General features: G+C 40.6%; 2 protein-coding genes across 2 annotated transcripts in view; one reads left to right on the top strand and one right to left on the bottom strand.

Moving 5' to 3' along the window:
* The window catches only part of atad2b (ATPase family, AAA domain containing 2B), a 70,354-nt gene extending 56,550 nt beyond the window's left edge, over positions 1 to 13,804 (bottom strand). The window contains exons 1-20 of the mRNA XM_022770447.1: positions 13,698 to 13,804; position 13,086; positions 11,832 to 11,998; positions 11,409 to 11,440; positions 11,143 to 11,290; positions 10,357 to 10,456; positions 10,127 to 10,256; positions 9,786 to 9,935; positions 9,554 to 9,629; positions 9,262 to 9,363; positions 8,951 to 9,062; positions 8,662 to 8,777; positions 8,287 to 8,461; positions 7,934 to 8,022; positions 6,583 to 6,742; positions 5,059 to 5,149; positions 4,567 to 4,878; positions 3,774 to 3,924; positions 2,315 to 2,501; positions 1,958 to 2,143 (exon numbers count right to left, since the gene is read on the bottom strand). Coding sequence (XP_022626168.1) covers positions 1,958 to 2,143; positions 2,315 to 2,501; positions 3,774 to 3,924; positions 4,567 to 4,878; positions 5,059 to 5,149; positions 6,583 to 6,742; positions 7,934 to 8,022; positions 8,287 to 8,461; positions 8,662 to 8,777; positions 8,951 to 9,062; positions 9,262 to 9,363; positions 9,554 to 9,629; positions 9,786 to 9,935; positions 10,127 to 10,256; positions 10,357 to 10,456; positions 11,143 to 11,290; positions 11,409 to 11,440; positions 11,832 to 11,998; position 13,086; positions 13,698 to 13,804 — 2,592 coding nt within the window. The remainder of the gene's footprint in view (positions 1 to 1,957; positions 2,144 to 2,314; positions 2,502 to 3,773; positions 3,925 to 4,566; positions 4,879 to 5,058; positions 5,150 to 6,582; positions 6,743 to 7,933; positions 8,023 to 8,286; positions 8,462 to 8,661; positions 8,778 to 8,950; positions 9,063 to 9,261; positions 9,364 to 9,553; positions 9,630 to 9,785; positions 9,936 to 10,126; positions 10,257 to 10,356; positions 10,457 to 11,142; positions 11,291 to 11,408; positions 11,441 to 11,831; positions 11,999 to 13,085; positions 13,087 to 13,697) is intronic.
* A 2,151-nt stretch (positions 13,805 to 15,955) lies between these two features.
* On the top strand, positions 15,956 to 21,516 carry ubxn2a (UBX domain protein 2A). Its single transcript, XM_022770372.1, has 7 exons — positions 15,956 to 16,050; positions 16,454 to 16,516; positions 16,741 to 16,852; positions 17,251 to 17,360; positions 19,155 to 19,292; positions 19,734 to 19,895; positions 20,545 to 21,516. Exons 2-7 carry the CDS (start codon positions 16,473 to 16,475, stop codon positions 20,726 to 20,728), a joined length of 750 nt encoding a protein of 249 aa, XP_022626093.1. The 5' UTR covers positions 15,956 to 16,050; positions 16,454 to 16,472; the 3' UTR covers positions 20,729 to 21,516.
* Positions 21,517 to 24,639: the final 3,123 nt, after the last annotated feature.

Genomic DNA, 24,639 nt, shown 5'->3' with positions numbered 1-24,639 from the left:
AAACCTGTTACACTGTTTCAGTGGGACTAACTACTAAATATGATCCCCCTACCGACTTCCACACAGAGTTTGTAGTTACACCTGTATCACATTGAAAATCACTTACAGTGGTAGTTGTGTGGAGTCTGTACATGTGTCATTTACAGTGGAGCAGAAAGCATGGATTTATTCAAAAGGTCTTTAGGGTTGATGCATTCATGTGGTCGTGAGAAGGGTCAACATAACCTGACAGTTTGCTCCTTAAGAACCAAAATCACTATTGTTGTAAATAATGCTAGAATTAATTGAACAGCTGCAATGTGAACACTGCTAACCTTTAAACCAAAGCTTGTCTGAAGCACCAAGTGGGGCCATATGTAGCATTTACAGAGTAGCCAAAATGTCACTGTTAAAAACAGTCAAGGTGTGGAGCATTTTCTCAGAGTAAATAAAGCACTTACTGGCAGCAGTCCAGCACAAGGATAACTCAATAATGTTCATCTTTCTGTCAACCATTCATCATCACATATAACTATCTCCAAAGTGTTTATTATTGCCAATGTGGGAAGAGGACAGACAGAGGCACCTTGTGTAGTACAGGCACACTGAGTTTTAAATATAACTTCAAAAATGAGTGAAGAAATTTTACAATGTGACTGTAAAAAAGTAGAGAAAGGAACTGATTAACAAGTGCAATGATGCAATCCTACTACAAACTAGCAGTGCAAGAAACTCAAATGGAGAACACACAGGAGGAAGCCAGCTTAGCCTAAGGACAGTCTTGATACCCTCATGCTGGCTCCATGTTGTCTTGAGCACACCATTGGTCCCCATCAAGTGCTTCCCAATATGCCATGCTACATGGCTATGTGTTCAATGACCAAAAAAAAGGTAATTTGAAGAAAGCAGTAATTGCCAATCCTACACAGTTTCTGCCAGTCACCTAGTATGTAATGAACTGCAATGTACCCTGTGACACAGTGGCTGAGTGGTCTGTGGGGTGTGATTACTTCCATTTTCATACTTAATCTGTTTACACAGCATGTGAATGAACAAAAATGGTGAAGTTAAGTGAAGTAAAAAGCCTTAAAGCAAGAGAATTGCTTGCAGGGTTGCAGGGAACCATCAACCACACAACATAAAGAAAAAGAATGGAGTGAAATAAAGATAGAAAGACAAGTTAAAAATGACCAAAAGAGAACAAAAAAATATACAAAGTGGCAACTGGAACTACAGAGGTTAAAAAAGCCCAGGTGTCTCAGTCCTAATGAGTCAACTACAGAGAGAGAATCATCCCAGGAGCCTTTCCCGCCTTGGAGCATGGCCAGGGCTGAAGCCTTGCCAAACAGCAGCAGCCACACACATACACAAATACAGAAACAGAGGAAAAGAACCTGCACAGTCTGCATAGACATACTGATATGATTTGTGTGTCCTGGGGTGAAGACACTGGGCTATCAACCCTCTGACCTAATTAAAGCTTTTCTGTTGCAAGAGAGGACCCTCCTCCCTCTTCTTCCCCTCCAATTTTCTCTATTTCCCCTTTCACTATGGCAATCCCTCCCTTAAAGCCTAACCCACCGCAGGTGGTCTGATTCTGCTTTGGCTTTCCCAAAGAGAATAATAAATCCAAGAGGAAGGATGAAGGAGCAGGGGTGGGGATACCCAGGGAGAAAAGTGGGCAGTGGGATAAATGACAAGAAAACAGAGATGGAGCCAAAGTAGATAAAAACTCTGTGGGAGCAGATGACCTTGACTGTGACAACCTGTGTGAATAGCGCCCCTGAGAGAAAAAGAAACCTTTGAATCATTCTTTAGCCTCCACTACCACATAAAAAGACGTCATCTCCCTTCTCCCTAATGGAAGCAATTGCACAAACAGCAATATGAAACATAAGGCAGGTCTCCAGGTAAATCTGAAAATGTCAGCTGGAGTATGTGTGTGTGTGTGTGTGTGTGTGTGTGTGTGTGTTTCTACCTCTTCTGACAGCTGTGAGTAGTGAGTCTCAGCAGTGGCAAGGATAAGGACAGGGCTGAAAGAGGGCACGTCCTGCAGCAGGGTGAGGAAGGTGCTCTTCACAGTGTCACCCACTGTCTCCCACCACTCTGAGATATGCGGCATGAACACCACGCTGGGCATGCTCCGGCAGGCCTCACGGAAAACCTATAATCATGGATAAGTCAAGCACACATTGTTGCTTAAATCTGAAGGAATAAAAAAGAAAAACATTATACTACAAGTCACTATAAAGCAAAAGGCATCAGAGTGTGTGTGTGTGTGTGTGTGTGTGTGTGTGTGTGTGTGTGTGTGTGTGTGTGTGTGTGTGTGTGTTACCTGAGCACAGGACTCCTCTGGCGTCTTAGCGCTGACGGAGTAGAGAGTGGGCAAATCCAGGCGGTGCACTGGCAGCTTGTCCAGGTGGTGCAGCAAAGCAGGGGCCAAGTGGGAGCTCTGTCCTGAGCCCGAGGACCCGGCCAACAGCAGACGAGGCCGGTATGCTGTGGGCTGTTGGAGGGCAGAGCTAGAAGCAGATGGGAGTTCATAGTTAGCATAGTATTTATCACCTCATGATTACTGACCAGCAGTCATACTGTCATTCAGACAAGCAGTGTCACAATAGAAGCCCTATTGGTTTCATTTCAGTTTTGACCATTTGCTGCTGTACACTACCATTTATACACTTGATACTACTTCAACAAGTGCTTTATTATAAAACTTTTTATGTAAATACAGTGATAAGTCTTCACTATGAAAACACCTTCGTAAATGTTATATACAAGTAAAATAGCTGTAAAAATAGATCTCTCTGTACACGATTTTCTGTCAAGGACAAAACTGACTACATTATATCTCTGACCAAGCGAGCTAAACAAAAGCAATCAGAACACAATAAACGCTTACTTAACCTCCTTTGAACAACAATGGACTCCTAACAACTGGAGTAAAAGGAACCCTGTGCCCAAGTGATGCGATTTAACAGCAACAAAAAGAAAGAATGAGCCCCACATCAAGTTAGGAAGTTAAAGGAAGTATAGCAGAAGCTCGTTAAGAGTCTGGGCTAACCTCAAACTTCCACCATGTTATGTAAGGCTCTGCTTACACCAGCTTTTGACGGTCTGAATCTGTACACAATCCCACTAATCCTACTGTGCGTTTTGCAAGTATTAGACAAGCCAGAAGTAATTGAGCCTCCTGCCTCATCTCACTCTTTCTCCTATCTGTTATCCTTAACTCCACCTACAGGACACCTATATTGGAACTCTCAGGTGTTTGATAACAAGATTTGACCATTAGGCCAGTTGACATTGGCTTTCAGAGAACTGGTGAAGACAGAGAGCTGATAGCAATTAGGTGCTGTTTTGATGCCATTTGTTGACTAGTCAATAAAGCCTTCCTGCATTTATAAGTACATGGCTTGAGAAGTTATTCTTTCATATAAATCACACACAGCACTATAGTGAGAAAATCTATATGAGTCCCTAATTAGATGACAACTGTGAAAACCACTAATACTCTGGCTTGTACAATGAAAAAGTAATTCTGTGGAAATGCAAATCGACGTTTTGCATGTGCTTTGGATGTTGTCTTTAAAATTCCTTAGTCTATACCTCACAGAGTAACTAAATGTATCTACAGTATATTCACCCAACCATAAATGAATTGAAAACAAATGTTTTGTTTGTCTTTTTCACTGTGTTTGTCTATGCACTTCAAAATACATTTTCTTTCTTAAACATAGCAACTTTATCACCAGGTGCAAATGAAAACCATCTTTTTTTTTCTGTCGACTCACGAGGAGAAATGTAGAAAGGGTCTGTGCACAGCAGAAGAAGATAGCTGACTCTTTGGGGATGCAGCAGGCTCGACTTCATAGATGGAAGAAGAGCCTTCCTCATTGTCATCGTCGCTGTACAAGTCCTCTTCGAGCAGTTGATTGTCACCGCCTAGCACAGAGGGGAACAGTGCTTATACAGACATGCTTATGCAGAAACTCACTGGAATTACTGTGCAACAATGGTGGTAAATGCACTTAAAAGTTTGTTTCTACAAAGTTAAATCATCAAAGCAACACTATCACTGACATTAATGTGGCCATTTCACCAAAAAAGTGAGAATAAAAAAAGAGAGCTAGCTTATTAGCGAGATGTAATACAGTTTAAAGTGATACAGCACCCTGGGAAATTCATGTCATTATTGGGTGCAAGAAGTACAACTCTGGGATTGTGCTGCATTGTAGCTAATCTGCTGTAAACACTCTTTTGTTGACTGGAGTGGGAGCTGGTATTGAAGTGCTCGCAGGATGACTGGTTATCCAATCTCTGCATACTCAGGGGGGATGTTTCACCACAGATTGTATGTTCAGTGTGTGAGGGTGATACAAAGCACTTTGTAGTATTTGATAGTCTCTTTCTCTTTCTCCCCAACTTATTACAAAAATGCCAACAGGGAAAGCACACTAACTAGTGAGACAGGTGGCAAGGGAGAAGAGAGCAAGAGTCAAGGTGGGAGAAGCAGTAGCCAGCAACAGGAAAGTAAAAACAAATGATACAGCCGAAACCATGGGCCCCTGGGTCCCAGATCCCTACCGTGTGTGTTGTCCCTATCAGTGCACTGAGCATGGGGGAAGACTCGGAGCAGAGCTTTCAGCACCAAGGAGAAAGAGCTGGCCAGCAGGGGCCTGAGGGTGGGAGACAGGGCTCGGCCTGGAGGAGCCAGGGCCCTCTGGGAGGCTGGGACGATTGTCCTCATGGCCTTGCTGAAGTCGCCAGGCCCCAGGACGATGGATGTGACATCCAGCTTCAGTTTGACACTGCTGCCATAGATTTGGGGGTAGCGGCGACGCAGTGCCACCAAGGTTGCCTCTGTGCAAAGTGCTTTGATGTCAGCACCACAGTAGCCTGGGCGCAAACAAAACACAAAGGTTAGTTAATAATTAATTTCCTTAAATTACAGCTTTATAGAAAGGTTGTTTCCAAATGGCACAGAGAACATGAATGTCAACCAGTTAACCAGAGGTAATTTAACATAACACTTATACAGCAAAGCTGGCATACAGCATTATGCACAGATGCCCTTACCGACACATTTTTCTGCAAGTTCATCTACAAATGGCTCAGCCAATTTGGGATTCCAGTCCCGCGTGTGAATCTCCAAGATGTGCTTTCTGGCCTGAAAAAGGATTTGGGGTGGACAACGGCAAAGAGCCACAAGACAAAACAGAAAAAGCAGAGTCAATACACGAGGGAACACAAGACACGAGTCCTACATAGCGTTATAGTCAAAAAAACAAAGTAACAGGATTGACTGCCACAGTAGCTGCAACAGCTAACAAACAATGTAAAAGAATTTAAAATTTATGTGTCATTAAAATAGTATGTTGCATAAGACGAGATAAAAGAAACAAACAAAGTATGTCAATGATACCTGGGGAAATCACAGCATAAATATCGCAATTAAAGACATGACTCACTGAGTGCAGCCTTTATTCTATCTAGAACTGATAACACCAAGAGAAAGATCAAAACTGGCTCCAGTGCATAAGTGAGCTCAACTGAAGGGCTCGCTAACACTTCAGCACAATGCACCCTTCAATTCATTGCAACGTCTCCACACGACTGTGCTTTGATGAGCAGGCATTAAGAACAAAGTGGTCTTTGTCGTGAATGAAGGGCAACAGTTTTCATCATCTTTCATCACATATTTCTTTCTATTCAAATGACACAACTGGGCCAGATTTCATATAGGCTTCTAACTTGGGCAATACTAGGAGGGAGCCCAACTTGAATGAGTAGAGAGGCTCGCTATTTGCACATGAACAAGGTTTTTAATCACTCAGAGCTCACTACTGGCGAGTTTAGCCGGCAATGGCCTGCAGATTAGGCTTTGATTACCAATCATCCAACTGTGTGGACAAACGATGTAAGGCGACCCATTAGACAGGCTCAATGGGAAGGAGTCACCTACGCTGAGATGTTTATCTGGCTCACTGTCACACTGACACGTGTAATATTGTTTTGTGAGTAGTAGCAAAAAAAAAAAAAAAAGGTTTCCCCAAGTGCAAGATTAAAGCAATCAGATCTGCATATTAATAAATCTGGTGAAATTGATTTTTAATTTTCCAGAAACCTAATGAGCATCTGCTTTACCACTTGCTTGTTGGATCAAAACATCCAATAGAATGAAAAACAGTAGATGAGACTTAATAGCCAGAGGGCTACATGCACTAATTTTGTCACAGGACTGATGTAAGTAAAGCACTAATTACTTCAGCATTATATTGTGTCTCCACCTGGGTGTGCATGTAGGTACAGCCTTGTGTGCAAAGTGAGTGATCCTTACATAGAATATTGAAGGCTGTTGCCTTGTGGTTGCATGAAGAGATACAGAGGGGGCAACAACATTTAAGGTAAAACTGCCACTGTATATGTTGGGCTGTGTCCTATATGCAATCTTTTAGGTATACTAATCAAATGTTAATGTTCCTACAATGAAAAACATCAAAAAAAATTCCAAGTGCAGTGAAAACAAGACTTGATGTCATGATTGAATCGTGTCCATGTACACACGTCCACTGTATACAATGATCTTTCACTCAATCTCACCTTCTTGTCAGGCAGGTTGAACAGAAACTCCCGGTCAAAGCGTCCAGGCCTCCTGAGTGCTGGGTCGATAGAGTCAAGTCTGTTTGTAGCACCAATGACCACTATCTCCCCACGACTGTCCAAGCCATCCATCAAGGCCAATAGAGTAGACACGATAGAACTGGACAGAGGAAAGATGGTGATGGGGCAGAGCGTAATACATTTAGTATTACATTTTTCAAAATAGCAAAATAACACCAAACAAAAAAATGCCTGACTTTACTGCAAGACAAAGTCTTATTTACTGTGCATACAATGTTGCAAAGCCATACTATATTACAGTTACACACATAAATATACATGCAAACATTCAGAGGCCTAATACTTTGAGACTGAAACAACATTGACAAGACTCTTGAGTCAGTACCGACCAAATAAACAAGCTCTCACTTATTATTTCTGCAAATACCTGGTCTATCGAACAGGCATAATGAACAAAACAGTGTGAGGCAAAAATATCAACTGTTCTGTTTCTCTGTTGACTAGAGCATCATGCATGTATTTACCCAGCATGGCAGAAAGAGGAGAGCATCTGTAAACTCAAGCATACACACATTCATGATTTAAATAAACTGTGGTCCAGAATTGTTTTGTTACATTTCACTAATATTTAATTTTTTAGATGGCAACTGTTTTCTTAAGGATCAACTGCCAGCAGTGTTTGCATAATAGGAAGCTTCCTCACCTACAGCTCACGCTGAAATGGTCTAAATCTGAAGTGAAATAGTTATGTCACAAATATGTCAGTTATGTGAACCACTCAAATGCAGATCCAGCCAACTTCTTTCAAAAATCAAAGCTGGAGTGCCAGCACATTTGGACCTGCAGTTCCAGCAAACCTGTGCCACCCTTTGGCGAGGAAAGTAACAGCAGCAGCAGCTTAAACCTGCACACAGGCCAGCATGCAAATGTGTGAAAAAGTAAAAGCAGCCACAATTTCAACACTTTCACTACTACATGTCGACAGCTGTGTGTTTTTTTTTTTGTTGCTTTGTGTGCATTTAAAAAGCAAAAGGAAAGGACAAATGCATGAGTTAGTTAGAGTTTGGTTAGAGTTTCTGAGTGATTTACAAACCAATTCCATGAGATGCTTTGACAATTCTTTCATTTCCACTTTGATGATTATGGACATATGACACAGAACAACTACTATTTAGATTGGTCACTGCAGGAATGATTAGTAAGTGTAATTGATAAGTGTAGTTTCACACTGGCCAATGTTGGAGATAACGGTATGTTTCGCGCATGAACAAGCGTACAGAACAGTTGTATATTCTTGTATGAAATGAGGGTTAAACCACATTAGTCTCACCTGTGTATCTGGTCTTGCCTGCTGGAGCGAACAGGAGCCAAACCATCAATCTCATCAAAGAAAATAATCGATGGCCTCATCAGGTACGCCTGATCAAAAGCATACACAAACCAAGGTCAGTTTGCTTTTATTCAAGAAGTCAATTTTCTCAAAAAAGTGAGAAACAATATGACAATATTAACTTACAATAGGCAGCACAAGAAATATTCGAAGTGAAAATACTATACCAGCAGCAAAATTACCAGTTTTCTATTTATACTGTGAAGTCAGTTCAAGTCAAGTGACTGAATCCATGGTTGCAAGGATTTAAAAATTGCCTTTGATCTCACGGGAGCAATGTTTAAGTGACTTACCTGGTCAAAGAGCAGGCGTAGCTGACGTTCTGATTCACCGACCCATTTGCTGAGGCAGTCGGCTCCTTTCCTCATGAAGAAGGAAACCTTCCTGTCTCCCTGGCTACACTCGTTGGCAAGTGCCCGTGCAACCAGGGTCTTTCCTGTTCCTGGTGGGCCGTAGAACAAACATCCTCTAAAAAGGGAAGGAGAGGAAATGGAAACCGTGTTTATTTTGATCTCCATTTTCTTGTATGCATGTACCAAGACAAAGATAAAAAATAATGTCATCATGAAAATGGACAGCATGTCTGTGGTATAATCTTAACATAGTCTGCTTTTCCATCAAACCTGTCAGGAAATACAACAGAATCCAATCGTGTTAGTTTTACTCACCTGGGAGGCTGAATCTTAAACTTCTCAAAGATCTCAGGGTAAAGCAGAGGGAACACTACCATCTCTTTTAGCGACTGAATGTGATTACTGAGGCCACCCACACTGTCAAATTTCACCTGAGAAGAAAAAACACAATTCCCACATCAACTATGAACACGGAAACTCTTAATAAGTTCATAGGTCAATAGGTTTCTCTGTTTAGCTACATGACTTATTATAATTTCCAAGTTATAAGTCTACAGCTGTGCTGCTCTACAGCTTTTCGGCATTCATTAGCATTTCCACTCACAGAGCTATCAAGGTTCATGGGATCCACATCAGCCAAGCTGGCACCCACTTTCACCCGATCACGCAGCACCCCACTAGCCAGGTCTTCTGCAGTCAAGTTCATGGGCAGACATCTGTGACACGAATAAGAATGATAAAAATGATTACATTCAAGGAGCACAAATACATAATGGCAACCCCTGTACCAACATCATCAGTCCTACAGCTCCTTTTAAAAAACTGTAATGGAGCAGTGTTTCAATCAAAGCAAAAGTCAGACAGATGAAGATGAAAAGAACTTAAAAGCAGAAGAAAGGAAGCAGAAGCCATCACCTGTTTCTAGCCCGAGTCATGCTCTTGCTTTTTCTCCGCTCGAACCGCTCTTCATCAGAAGACGAGGTGGTGTCGCTGCTGTGAATGGCATGTTTCTTCACTCTGGAGAAGTGTGGCAATCTAGATTCAGTATCACACAACTACACTGTCACAGTCCTTAATGTAGAAAAAAACCTTTTTGTAACCATAGCTCTGAATTCATTAGTCATGGTAGTGTAAAAGCTGCTTAAAAGTCACTCACATTCAGCTGCAGATTTGACAGGGACTTTTCGCAAATTACATTGCTACAAACCTTATATGGCTTCTTCTTGCTGGGGATCTGTGGGTGTCAAAAAGTGAGGGGTTGCTCTGTTTTCTGTTCACAGGCTCTGAGAAAGCAAACACAAAGCAACTGGTTGTCACAGATCAAGCCTAAAGCATTATTAAATTAAGTGGAAATGATCACATAAATGGACAATATGCCTATTAAAGCGGATCAAAATTTATATACAAAGCTTTGATTAGGAAAAAAAAACAATAATTACCAATAGGTGGTGCCTCATATCTCTGCACCGTCTTACGCTGCCTCAGGTTGTATGGTCTGTCATTTTCCTCTCCTGCCTCTTCCACTTCATCTCCTTCATCATCTTCATCATCATCCTCTGCATCCTCCTCCTCTTCCTCACCATGAGATTCTGAAAGTCATAAAAAAGGTGGCTTTCAAACTTCAAATAAAATTACTACCAAGTGTAACCTCTTAAAAGATTCACCCAGTACACTAAGCCATCGACTCTTTTTGTTACTGAGAAAGAGGCTCTTCATTAAGTTTTCATCATCTCAGCCTCACTCCACTGATTCATGTGTAGAACATTAGTAGGAAACTGACCTTCCGTGCCTTCCTCCTCTTCCTCCTCCTGCTCCGTTTTGCTCATGACTTTGTGGTGTGTAGGCATGCTAAAAGTGCTCCTGCGCATGGATTTCCTGCGCTTCACCCGCGAATACATGTCCATGTTTTCCTGAAAGAACAGAGCCTTAATGCTATCACTTGTATTCACAGTAGATCATCATGCAGGCAAACTGGCTGTGCTTTGCGTGTTACAGCATGGCCACACTCACCTCTTCAGTGTCTCCAGTCCACATGCGAAGTCGCTCCACCTCACGGTTCTGCCTTATGCTGCTGATGTTGTCCATCTCCTGAAGGACAGCCTCAGCAGTGCTGCAGACGGACAGACGCGCACACACACACACACACACACACACACACACACACACACACACACACACAGAATTTGACAAACTGAAGGAACCTTTACAGAAGCACAACATGGGCAAACAATGGGCATTCATCTGGGAGAAGTATATGATCTGCAGTGCACGTTTGAATGGTAGTGCTATTGTTGTGTTGCCTCTTTACTTCAGCACATAGCATGTTAAAAGAGTAAAGTACTGACTTCCATCTGTAATTTCCATATTTTGTGAAAAGGAGGGCAACATTTGCAGCTTCACTCTTGCACTGTTCAAAAACTGTATGAAATAGAGCAAAGACACCTACACTGCTCGACCAATATAGATGAAAATTTCATGACACCCTTAAAACAAAGTCAACTTTATAAACTCAGTCACGTTTCATTTTACATCCAATGTGCCTGAAACAGTGCGAAAACATTAGAAACATCCAATATATGTGTGTTTATACATATACATGCTCTCTGAAGGAGGAAGACGAAATGATACCTATAAGTTGATACTTCCTGGATTTCTCATACTTTTCTCAAGTAGGAGTCTACTTCCATATGCTCCAAGGTTAACCTCTAATCAATTCAGTTATGCACATCCTCTTTCTCTTCCTATGTTAAAAGCAGCACTGCAAAGAAATGTGTCAGTAGTGAGGTTGCTAGCTACCTGTTGACCAGCTGGTCAAACAGCAGGCTCTGATTGAGGTGTTCAAATTGGCTCTTCTTCACCCGGCAACTCCTCTTCAGCTCCACATGACCATTCATGTGAGAGTGGTCTCCACCTCCACTATCCTCATTCCGGTGACTCATATGGGCTGCAGCATTAACAAAAGTTAAATTAGGGGTCAGTCTTTTAATTGTTTGTTTCCCAAATGCATATGTTCAATGTATGGTTTAAAAAAATGAAACAAATTGGAAATACTATTGTATTACCGTGCCCGTTTTGCATTATGCGAGAGGACAGCCTAGAAAGAAAATAACAGAGTGAAAATATGTATGGACATCTGCACAGAAGACTGCAATTAATCACACAAAATACTGTGGGAGAGCTCATGTTCAAGTTTGTCTGTTCCACTGATTATAATATATGACATGAGGAGAATGAATTAAATCTGACTCAACAGCAACAGCCAGTGACAACAAACAGCTGTCTAGACTAACTCCAGCTTATTAAACTTTTACTTTACAGAGACAAATAAGCTAATAAACTTAATGTCTCTATTACAATTTTGTATTAAAACAAAAATCTTATTTCTGCCAAAGACATTGTATCATTGTGCTGCACAATATTATGCGCAGCTTTCAAACAGCATTTAAAGATACTTATGATCAGTGAAACAAAAGGAAGCAGCTGACCTGGTGCGGTAGGTGGGAATATCCCAGCTGACCCTCTGGCCCTTCGTTTGAGGAGATGGGGAGGTATCACTGGAGCTGGGCTCAGAGGCGGTCTGCCGCCGTGTCCGCTTTGAAGGGGGAGCTAACCTGGGGCTGCTGGGACTGCTCACATCACTACTGGGCTCCTTCTGGTAAACAAAAACCACACCAACATTTCAGAGAGTAACAAAGCAAGAATGACAAACAATCAGAACAAGCAAGCAACAGAAAAAAAGGATGTCAAATACCATAACAGCCTTTTTGCAATTACTTGCATGAAGAATTCATGCTGTCAGTCATTGTATAAAACCAGACTATTAAGCAAATAACGAGCAAGTCTGACCAAACTGCTCAAGTACAAATAAAATCTAGAGTCTTATAATGAGACAAGACACCTTGTACCCAACTCATCAATGTATTCTCTGATTCACAATACAGCACCAACCAGACATATGCCCTTGATGCTAATGCCCTTCACAGCTTAACTTCCCTGCTGATATGAGGTTGTATCTCACTGTTGTCATAGGCAACTGTCTGCAATGCCTGCAGAGGGGTTTGTCTGACTGGATAGGCAGATACATACAGACTAAAAAGTGCAAGATGTACTGCCAGATAAGGAATGAAAAGAAGTGACCAGACAGTTGTACCTTGAAGTCAATCTTCATTTAAATTAAAAAAAAAAGTCACAACAATGGTCAGTTTTAGCAACAAGTTTCTGACAACATGGTCTTCCACACAGCGACGTCTTAAGAGAGTTTAGTGCACAAAAACAATGAGAATACTTTGAAATAACTTGTGAAAGTGTAAGGTTTATCAGTCTAAAGCCTTTCAATCACAACTCGCATTTTCATGTGTCATCAGTTAGCCTAGCTTGCAATCCACAGGACTGGATATAAGCCAGGAATGACTCGAATTTCTTGAACCACAATTTAACAAAGTATAAACCCTCGCCAAATAGCCCATTAAAACTCAAGAATGTGCTAATGACTCTATAAATTATCAGATCGCTGAATTATGCTGTTCGTCTATGTTAAGTGCTATAATAATCGTAAATAGTGCGGAAACACAGACCCCTTTGCCTTGCATAATCTCAGTGTTTACATTTTGAGACAAAGACTGTCAGACAGCTTGTAGGTCAGGCGATCAGAGCAAAAACTAAAGCTATTAAATGAGTGTACATTTCCGAATAGTAGTAAAATATCATACGGTTTAACGTTACATCGCCACTTTTAGAACACTTATAGTAAAACAGGCTGTAGGGGTCTTTGGGGCATTTACAACAGAAAGTTCACCAAGTTCAGACTTGCTAAATACGGGACTTGAGCCAGCCAACTGTTGTGAACCTGGGACTCCCTTCCCCCACTGTAAGCTAGCTGTCGGGCTAGCTGTAACCTACAAACGTTAGCTCAACTATTGCTTTATCGCTTCACATTTGAGAAAATAAATACCCCGATACTTCCAGGATGGTGACATGATGTACTGCTAATAGCCTCGTGTGAAAATCCCAGCTGTCTTTATTTACGAGGCTAATTTGTGGAGACAATGGTGAAACAAGTCAGCCGGGTAAAATTGCCAAACACAAAGGGAACTCAACTTGGGGCTAGCCAGGAGTTAACATCGCTAGCTTGTAATTTGACAGCTTCACAAAACGTTCAGTGCGAGTGACACGCGTATGAACCGCTGCATTCAATTATTTTATTATGTATCTGCATGACTGAACAGGTGTCAAGTTCTGTACTGTTCGTACTTGTCTGTGAATAATGCATTATGTGGAGCACCTTGAGGCCACGGCTACAGCTACCTAGCCAACTAGCAGAGCCAGCTAGCTCACCGGCAAAGAAAAGAAACCGGCTTACATGTTCCTCAGAGTTTCGCTCGTTTCTCGACGACGACCTAGTCCTGGAGGAGATGAAGGGACCGCTCCCCGGCCGTGAGCTTTTCCTTGTGTTCACCATGTTTGTTTTTTCTTTTGTCTGCCCTTACTGAATCTCTCTAACCGGCTCCAAACACTGCCTCAGTGAGCGCAGCATCGAGGCGCCATTTCTCTCTCTCTCTCTCTCTCTCTCTGTCTAGCTCTCTCTCCCCTCCTCTCTCTCTCGCAAGTGGATGTGGGTCTGTTTGGCAGGTGCATTAATTTTTGCTGACTGGACTACTACCACAAAGAACTAGTACCCTACTTACGATATGTATACTACACAAATATCACAAAGACCATAATTGTCAATACGAATAATTATGTTATGTTATTATGGGTTATAATTTGCAATTCACAATTGGAATGTTTACAGTGACCACTGGGGACACTGAAGTTAGTAAAGTTAAATAAAGTCACCTCACTAAGTTCTACTGAAACACATTTAAGTCCCCAAAGCAATAATAAAGGATAAAAATAAGAAAAACTGCAGTGTTTCTTCACTTCAATACACAGTTTACCCTTCATGGGAATACCATGTACAACTTTTAAGTTTTTTTGAATTATGAGAGTGGATAGGAATACAATCGTTAAGTTATGGGGCCCTGGTTAGCTGGCAGAAAACACATGGGAGTGGACAGCATGTCATTTATTGGAAAAGGTTCACCCCTTTACAATGTGTTTTTGCCATTACACGGTTCAATTCACTATAGGCATATTTAATATTGATGACTATCCAACCTTCTTGTTCTGTACTGTAACCTTTAAGCATGTAGTCTAAGTTATTAATAATAATCGTTCTCCACCCTTGCTGCTGTCATTATTGCTCTTCACGTTGTGCACTGTGCCATTTGGGTTCCACATCTGAGTAAAATAAGATAATATTTGAAACATCAGGCAGAATTAACTTTGTCATGTTAAACCTACAGACACCCAGTGTTTTTGTTATTTTGTCTCTACTGCAGCTGTGGCAATTTTTTTTTTTTTTTTATCATTTCCTGTAAATTGAAAGTGACTTTAAACAAACACTTAGTTTTCCAAGAACTTCCAGTGATCCTCTCCAGATTCACTTTGGAATCTAATGACTTCAGTTTTGGGATCACTACTGAAACCCAAACCTTGGTGTGTTTGTTTGTGTGTGCTGCCTGTTCTATTTATGGCTTGACTGAAGATGCAACTGTGTTTGCCATCTGTTTCATGCTTTTGGTTCAAGCTATGTTTTTCTTTTTCTTTAAAGGCATTGTCAAAACTATTTTTATTCTCATGGAAACTTTACAATATGTTCACATATATGGAGGTGTCGAAAGCATCTGTGATCAAAATGTGAGAAAAACTGAACAACAGAAAAAGCTAAACACAAGACTATAGTATTATTCTCTTACTATTTAAATACTAATTGATGCAAGTATTACTTCATTGATGCATGTATATTCATTCACTTGTGGCTAGGTTATCTGCACCAAGTGGCCAATAGGAGGCATGGCAATGTCTAGATAGTCTGCAACATTCCTCACTGGAACCCTTAACCACTTGAAAACATGTCTTTGTAAAACATTAAAGATAGACTTGATGTTAACATTGTGTGACACAGTGCTCTGTCTTCACCATTCAGCATGTTCTTATGTGACACATCTCAAAAGTCTAAAATTACATAGAATGTGAAAGAGTAAAAAACATGCTTGTTTGTTTGTTAATACAGAGAATTAAATCTTATGACAACATTGTACTATCTAGACATGGTCTTTATGATCTCACTACACCACAGATGCACCATATGTTTCAAGAAGAAGATTACAGGAAATGTATATTTTACTGCAATGCAATTTTCTGTCAAGCACCGCATAGTGAAGACAATGTTTATCATACATGCCAAATTACTGTCATTACATCCCTCACAATATGATGGATGGATGTGAAAACAGTGGTAGGCTATTGCTATTGTAATGAAAGGCTGATAACCAGGATAGATAGATAGATAGATAGATAGATAGATAGATAGATAGATAGATAGATAGATAGATAGATAGATAGATAGATAGATAGATAGATAGATAGATATTGTAGTATCACTTCTGTGTGTATCAGGTGTGTTTCACATGCTATTTAATACTGTGTCATCTTCAATTTGAAGTGAGTCTGCTGACCTCAGCAGTATAAAATGACTACTACGACAACAAGACTCGACTTACGGCACTGTTGCGTCACATATATTGCTCAGCAGAAGATCCGCTGGCCGAAATTTATGGCTGCAGATGTGTAGCCTGGGATTAACCGACAAAACACAGACTGGTAAATCAGTATTTAACCTTAACCTTAATACGCGCATGCTAACGAGCATCTACTGTGTGTCTATGTGTATATAATCCATGTTATATTGTATATTAGTCCTGTGTCGTTGGCTCTTTCTGACGCCCACTTACATAATTAACGATAACGCCACAGGCTGCTTGGTTGTTTATCGATAGAGGTTTTTAATAAATGACTTCATCCGTTTTGACAATTTTTAGCAGTTTTATTACCTTCACTGTGTACACGTGAATGAATTCACGTCATAACCCGCTGAGCTAATTATGCTTAAATGAAAATACATGAAGTACGCATTTAAAGCTCAATTGCCCCAACAAGCCCCATCATGACATTTGCTTTGCCCACTGTCTTTTATGTTTATCATAAGGTGTTTTGTTTTCCTTAGATGGGAAATACGGAACGTCATGAAAGAGATTGACACTGTGGGGGGCGAGAAAGATGAAAATTGGTAAGTCACAGCAAATTCATTGCACATTATTTTTTCTAGTTTCTTTATATTTAAAGAAAACATCTTATTTAAAACATTCCTAAATCCTATAGTCCAGGGCCTATAAATCAATATTTCTTCTGACAAAAGCAAATCAGAGAGTAAACCAAATAAACCTTGTGTCTGTAGGCTAAACTCAATAAGGCATATAATGACTGAATTACACACTTGTCCATTTCTTAAAGGGTTGTCAGTGAAGAAAATGAAGAGGAGGTTCCAATGAGGCGTAGTTTCTCGGTGGAAGACCTCCTGGATGAGGTGGAGAAGATATGTTACAATGCCTCAGGGACATCAAAGGTCAGAAACAAATTCCCCACTAAATCCTCAGGGCCATATCTTTGCAAATGTCCAGAAAGGAAATCTTCATCATGTCCACAGAATGTATTTTGAAATTGATGACAGTTTTCTGTGTTTTGTGTAATGAACTTTGCATAAATATACTCATGAACTCATCATCTAAGAATAAATGAATAATTAATTAAAATCCTCTGCCTCAGTTGATATACATACATCAGATATATGAATATACATACAAAATATATACAAATAAAACATTAGTGGTTTTCACATAGCTTCAGGGGAAGGTGTTTAGGCTAAAAATTCAGGTGACATAGCAGGTTTTTGTGCATACTAACTCACCCATATTGACAAATGCATGGCCACCACAGTTGTTATTTTTGTGGCCTTCACTCCAGGTGGAGATGGTGGTGAGGCTGTGGAAGGACGGTTTCACTGTAAACGATGAGGAGTTTCGCAGCTACTCCATACCAGAGAACCAAGACTTCCTGGATGCAATCAAGAGGGGGTGAGTTAAATTTGGCCTTGCTGGAATTTCTTAAGTATATTAAAAGGCATATTGGTTATGGTTTTGCTGTCTGAAGGCACAAAAGAACAGTAATATCTTGAGGTCTGATAGGGTTTCTGATTATTTCCAGTGACACAACAATTACCCCACAAGTGCTAAAATGTTTTTGGCTTTTAATAACTCACCTTCTGGCCTGTACTTGAAAACTGCAAGTGCAATGTGCAAGTGACCAGAGTTAAAACACTTATTATTTCCTGGCTGATAATGACCCCTAGCTGTTTCTGTTGGCTTTGGGTTGTTTTGAGAAAATGTGACTTGTGTCTATTGCAAGCCACTGTAACCTGTACCACTGACTCACTGATCGTTAATAAAAACCGAAAGTTATAAAAAAAACAAAACAACAACCCATTAATGACAGTATGCTACTGTCATATAGTTGATGTGCATATGATATTGGCTTAATGAATGTGAGTTAAACCTTGTTTTACCCATTCATATAAGACTGCTGTCAAAGGTTAATAGAGTCTGCATTTTAGTTCCATAAACACCACTGTAAAGCCACAGAATAACAGAGAATTACATAAGATAAATAGCAAATAAATCTGAGTTTGAGCCTTTTAGCTTGCAGTCTAAACCTCTGCTCAACTCAAGTACGGAACGGTCATAAAATCAGGTTGGATGATGTGTGTTGATCCATTCTGACTGACCACAGATATGGGTCACCATGTTTGAAAATGATATCTTTGACAAAAATTAGGATTTCTTTAGTTTAGCAGAGTTCCCACAGGTCCTTGACTTTAAAAAGTATCTTGAAAGTTTGTGAAAAAGAGAGAAAAAAAATTAAAGCCTTGAAAGTTTTTGAAAGTAGACATAAATGGACATGTGTCATTGAGAGTGCTTTATATATTTTCCCTTCCTCTTCTTTTTTGAATTTTCTTCATGGGGACGGTGCAATTTAATATAGTTCAAATACAAAGCATGAAACTGATGTGTTGCACAGAGATTTTTAGCACATTTATAGCTATTGCCAATGTTCAACTCTTGTTCCTACTTGGGCTTTTATGTGCACAAATAATCATAAGACCACATTACACTATAGATATGAAAATGAACTCGTATTGTCTCTGTCACTCAGTTTACACAATATATTGTTATGCTGTGCTGGGTTAGAGAAGGTTAGCAGCCACATAGTCTGCATCACTGTAACACAGCACAGCTGAGAAGTGTTCACACATTCAAGCCTCTCTGTCTTTTTACTTATCTTCTGTAAAGCTGCTAGCTCTCATTATTAAAATTCTAACACTGTTGTAACATTAAATAATCTTGAACCATGGCTCACACTGTTTGTTGGGTCCTTGAATTTGAGAGATTTGGGCCTTGAAATTCCTTGAAAAGTCCCTGCATTGGATGAATAAGAAGGTGTGGGATCCCTTGTTAAGGTTTTGCTGGCAGATGACCAATTTTGAGATTTCGCTCAAGATCAAAATGGCGGTTCACTTTTTCTTTTAAGAAACACAAATGCGAACAAACCTTTAGCAGCTTCACATTACATGAAAATGTGTATACTGTATCTATACAGTGTATAGTGTAATGAATGTAACTCATATGTAGCGAAACGTCCTTGTTTTGATTCATTGGTTCGACCTTGCAGTCAAACCCTATCAGTCCCCAAAGGGAAATTAGCACCAAAAACAGGCGACATAAGATAGATAAAGCATAAGACTCATTAGAGCTCATTTGTCATATTGATTGATCTGACCAGACAAGGCTGATCTTATCTCTAATCTATCCCAGGGAGCTTCCGGCCGAGTGGGAGAGCAGAGCAGAAGAGGAGGAGCTGGAGATCAGTGTGGAGGATCTGACAGAGGAAAATTATGTTCCCAAGAAAAAGGCTTTTCACCCTTTCAGCGGCCGAGGATACCGGCTTGGCAGGTAAGAGATTGTCGCTGTGACAATAAGGTAATAATAAAGTTAAGGATAATTCTTTTTGAAAATAATTCTTTTTGCATACAAACATGTAACTATTGCACCTGTTGAGTCATTATTAATATAAGTAGTGTCTGCCAAGTTCCGGGACACTATACTGTTTTGTACCACTAGGTGTCCCTATAGATCCAGGTATCAAAACACCCGCAAAAGAATCTGACCAAGCAGACAGTCACACTGATGAAATGAGAGCCTCAACATTTTCAAGCATCACTGCATAATACTAAATTGCTCAGAGAGTCCACATAAATGTTTTGTGTGAGATTTTCTCTGCCCACAAATAACTGTAATCAAAATTAAAAAACACAAAAACACAATGCATATATATCGTATATACTGAACTTCTAACTGATTCTTAATCTGTTATTTATTCCTGTCCATTCCCAGTGTTGCGCCCAGAGTAGTGGCCAGGTCACCGTCTGTGCATGAGGATGGAGAATCTCCTCCTATCCCCATGGTAACACTAGACCACGCCCTTCCTGTTACATCCCTGCAGATCTGGTTGGCTGACGGCAGGAGATTGGTACAGAGGTTTAACCTATCGCATCGGTGGGTATCACGATGTCAAGGCCAAAACGCATCTCTCCACATCTCAATCTGTGAGCCTGACAGCATCAGATAATATCTGCATAGTAAAGACACTCTCTCTGCTCATGCTCTGCTGTCTGTAAATCCCATAATCTCAAGCGTCGCAGGATAGAAGTAGTTCAAGGAATGACAAAAGATTTTTGTTTGTCCTAGCTTAGGAGGTGGTGGGGGGGTTTGTTTGAGGATTATGTAATGCTTTGTTCTAGTCTGCCTGAGTTTGAAGGCATGGTGCATGTTATATCCCCTGCCACAGTGCATGGGGCTGCAGAAAACATAATCTGAGATGTAGCAATGGAGTGGATCTATAAAATCCCCAGAGAGAGATTGCGTAACTCTGATGCAGCATTTATATAACAGGGTTAGTAGCTAAAGGATAGAGAGGACTGAACCCCTCCAACCTTCAGCTATCCTCAGTGTGTGAAGAGAAGGGCCGCCATAGGATCACTTGTGTATGCTGGGTCGTGATTAATAATGGATGATGATACTAGTATAGTGCTTTAGAGAGAGTATTTGGTCGGGAATGCTTTGCCACTGGAAAAGGAACAGACATGTTCAGTAGGGAATATTTCTGTCTGTCTGTTTTTTATATATAATTCTGTTTCTTTTCTAGGATCACTGATGTTCAAGATTTCGTGGCGCGCTGCCAGAGGAGCTGCCCACCTTTCATCCTGACGACATCACTTCCTTTCCGAGAGCTCAGCAACAAAGAATTAAGTCTGGAAGAGGCGGACTTGGCCAATGCTGTCATTGTCCAGAGACCCCTGAACACACAGGCTCCGTTTGGGCACTCCTGACCTATAGGGCCCCGTAATTCACACAACACTCCCACTTTTTCCCTCACTGACATCTCACCATGCCCCTGATAGCAGTCTCAATGCCCCCTGTAACGTATGATCTTTATTTACTCTGCAGTTTGTGCTGCATTTGATGATTGTTATTTCCCTCTACAGTCTCTGTGTGGGGTTATCTAATGGAGATATTGTCTGTTAGTTACAAAAGGTGCTGCTGAGGTGCTGTTGTCGATGCTTACTTTGTCTTCTCCCTCTGGAGGACAGTGTTTACCTGCCAGCAGATCTCCCCAAACCCCCAAACTGCAGAAAAACTGTCAAAGCAAACCAGTTTTGTCGCCCGTACAGATGGCCAACCATGTGTTTCCATCTGTCGGTATGCTACATGTAACCCTCCCTCCCTCCTTCCTTCCTTCACGATCGCACACAATGCCACCACCAGCACCGCCAACCAACTCTCTAAAGTCTTCCCAAACTCTGAACACCACTTTTCTGCACTATTTACAGTTAAACAAGCAGCTAATACTTCAATTTGAAGTTTACAGTTATATTTATTGAACATATGATATTTTCTTTGGACAGGATTATGAGAAAAAGAAAAGAGATGACAGCTTGTTATTTATGTTGGCCTGACTGTTTAGGTCTATTAGTTGTTATGTCATTTATTGTGAGCACTTGACTTTGCTTTTGCAGGAAGATGTAATTCAGAGTGTACACTGTATTCTTTCATTTGACTGCACCATTTAAAGAAATATCACCTATCAAAGTACAATAAAAAACCTTCTTCAAACTTCTGCATTTGTCTCTGATTTACTTTTTGATGTAAAACAGTCACGTGAAGTGGGGTATTTTTTATTTATTTATTTTTTTAAAGCAAATCACCTTGAGAATTTAAATTCATATTAATACTGCCCAGGTGTTGTGTGTTAAGACTGCTGGTGTGGTGATTACGGCATCACACCAAGCAGCACCTTATTCCATGTTGTAATGCAACATCTGTGCTGTCATTACAGATTTAATGGGGGCTTAGTTTAAGGAGGCGGGGAGGGGCTACTGATGTCAGACAAGTCGGAATAGGAGGAATGATGTCTTCACACTGGTGTTTCCTAACCCAGTGAGTATGAAAGGCAATGGCTCAGATGGCGTGAAGTGTAACCACACCTGTTATTGTGTGTAATAGTGGCCAGGTGGTTTTAGAAATCAGTTGCTTCACAACAAAACTAATGAAGGCAAAAAAGGAGTAAAACCATAGATATTGAAAGTAAAACATACAATGCAGATGGGGTGAAACAAAGTTGAGTTCCTGCTGCCCCCACCCCCTTGAGTGTTGAATCCTATGTTTCTTGGCATGTGTAAAGGCATGCGTGTGCTTTTACACAAGTGTGTGCTTCCTTCTCTGTGCCCGGGCTTTCTGCAGGGCCTTGGGAAGAAGGCGAACGCCATTATCCGTCTTCAATATTTAAAGCAATGGGAAGGAGGGAGAGGATGTGTGTACAGAACAAGAGAGAGTATGTATTTGAGATGACAGCCTCAGGATGGTCAAGGTCAGGGGAAGAAACTCAGCAGCAGAAATGCCTTGAATATCATAATCCCCTCTGAAGAATTGCCTTTCTATGAGGCCGTGCTGCACATTTTAGCATTTCTACCTGAACGTGCAGGCTGTGGGCATCACTTGGTTGACAGCCAGAGGGGGTCTGGCTAAAGAGTAAAAGGGAGCACATTTCCTTTGTGCTACATATTTAATAAGGCTAAGCATGCAGGGAATTACTTTCCGTTTAACTCTCACATTTCCTTTCAGAATGACCCTTTTACTTGTGCAGCAGCCAACCTTTCATTTTCCACATTCCGCTTCACGCATTATCGGAAACATACCCATTCTAATGCAGCTCATATGCCTGACTTTTCTGCCGTGGTGCCTTTTTCATTGTCAGTAATGTGGTTTTGGTAGAGGGGTTTGCATGCCTGGAATTTATGGAGAGGTCTGGGTTCAGAAGCCAAGGTCTCCATGACATGTTTGTTGTCATGCTCTGAGGAGAGGCTCACTGTGGAGAGTAAGCATCCTGCTCTAAAAGAGCCGCTTGTGAAAATGCTCAATATATCATAAGTCACATTCAAAGAAGGGTCTATAAAAATAGCATTATTGTGTGTAGAACCATATCTCATTCCCAAACCTGACAAAAATGCATAGAAAAGACATACTTTACTTTTGTTCAGAGTGCAGCTTAAGAACACTTTATTACAAAGAATAATGAAGGGTTCCAAAATTAAACAAAATAGTGATCTGATAGCACAATTTACACTCCATCTTAACTCTGTGAATTTTTTTTTTATTATTTTTTTTTAAGGAAATACAGTATAAACCTACAGTTAAAGGTGCACTCAACTGCTGTTCAGCCTGTGTATCAGATGTGTAATGTCCATCATTTCTTCTGTGAGGCTTCAATTTTTAAATTTAAAAATTTGAACAAAAAGTCTGCACCACAAACTGGAAGTGCTGCGTTTGAAAGAAGTGGACTTTTCAAGACAGGGGCAGTGTGAAGGTGTGTTCAGAATAGAGGGTGGCAGGGATAATTTGTGAGCTACTGCAGCTGGTGAGATTACCTCTGACATGCTAGATAACCAGGAAAGGCTAACAAGTCAGTCCTCAAACTTCTTTCTCCTTCCTCTGTAGCTACTGTACTGTTTAATCCCCCAAGCATTTTACTCTCTGAATTTTACATCATTTCATTCAGTAATCATTTATTGAAGAGAGAAAAAAGCTCTCAGAGCTAACAAGCTTACCAACTGCCTGCTCAGTTGGTAAATCCAGATGAATTAAAATACATTTATACACCATTTTAAATGTTGGTATGACTAGAGTTGCATTATGCGCAATACAGGATCCAGTGTTTTTCGTATTTAACCCATCCTAGTGACTAAAAGTCAGGATATTTTGGTTTTGATTTTGACCTATCCTAACATTATAGGTGCAGTGCTTAATCACTGTAGTGACACAGGCCTACCACACATGCACAATCTTAAATGTGTAATTTGTAATTGTCAGTTGAAACAATTACAAATTATACTCATTATGATGATAATGACTTTGCAGTGCGATTTACACTATAATGACAATTATGATGATTGTATGATGATGATGATGATGAGGATGATGATGATGATGATGATGATGATGATGATGATGAGGATGATGATGAGGATGATGATGAGGATGATGATGATGATGATGATGATGAGGATGATGATGAGGATGATGATGATGATGATGATGATGATGATGATGATGATGATGATGATGAGGATGATGATGATGATGATGATGATGATGATGATGATGATGATGCAGTGTGGGAAATATGTGTATGAAATCTGCTGGATGCTTGAGTGGATTTGTCAGTCATTACACACCCACACACCTTTCCGGTTCCCTGTTCCAAAGAACCGCACAGGTAATTGAGATGAAACCAAACTACATTTTAGACATTCCTTCTCTACCACACCACTTCGTGACATTCTAATGGGAATCTAATAGGTGTGGGAATAAACTCATTATAAGAGGTCAAGCCTATATGAAATTGATCACTTTGTGCTAAGAAAATAGCCACTTTTGATTTGTATGCTGATGATCTCATAAGATTAAAAAGTGTTTAACGCAACAAACACTATGTAAGCCTCAAGAAAATATTGTAAACAACTGTGTGTTTGTTGCATAGGCTCACCGCAGTGGCTCTCCATCCCAACACACACTGCTGGTGTCAAACCATCTGCCTGCCATAACCTTCTTAGTGATGCACACACACACACACACACACACACACACACACACACACACACACACACACACACACACACATATGGATGCATACATGCAATCCGTTTGTGTCATGTACCGTCACAGCCGCTGCAGGGCGCAGCAC

This window comes from Seriola dumerili, unplaced genomic scaffold (assembly GCF_002260705.1).
Source record: "Seriola dumerili isolate Sdu_G_001 unplaced genomic scaffold, Sdu_1.0 BDQW01000025.1, whole genome shotgun sequence".
NCBI classification, from domain to species: domain Eukaryota; kingdom Metazoa; phylum Chordata; class Actinopteri; order Carangiformes; family Carangidae; genus Seriola; species Seriola dumerili.
This window is presented reverse-complemented; position numbering and strand designations above follow the sequence as displayed.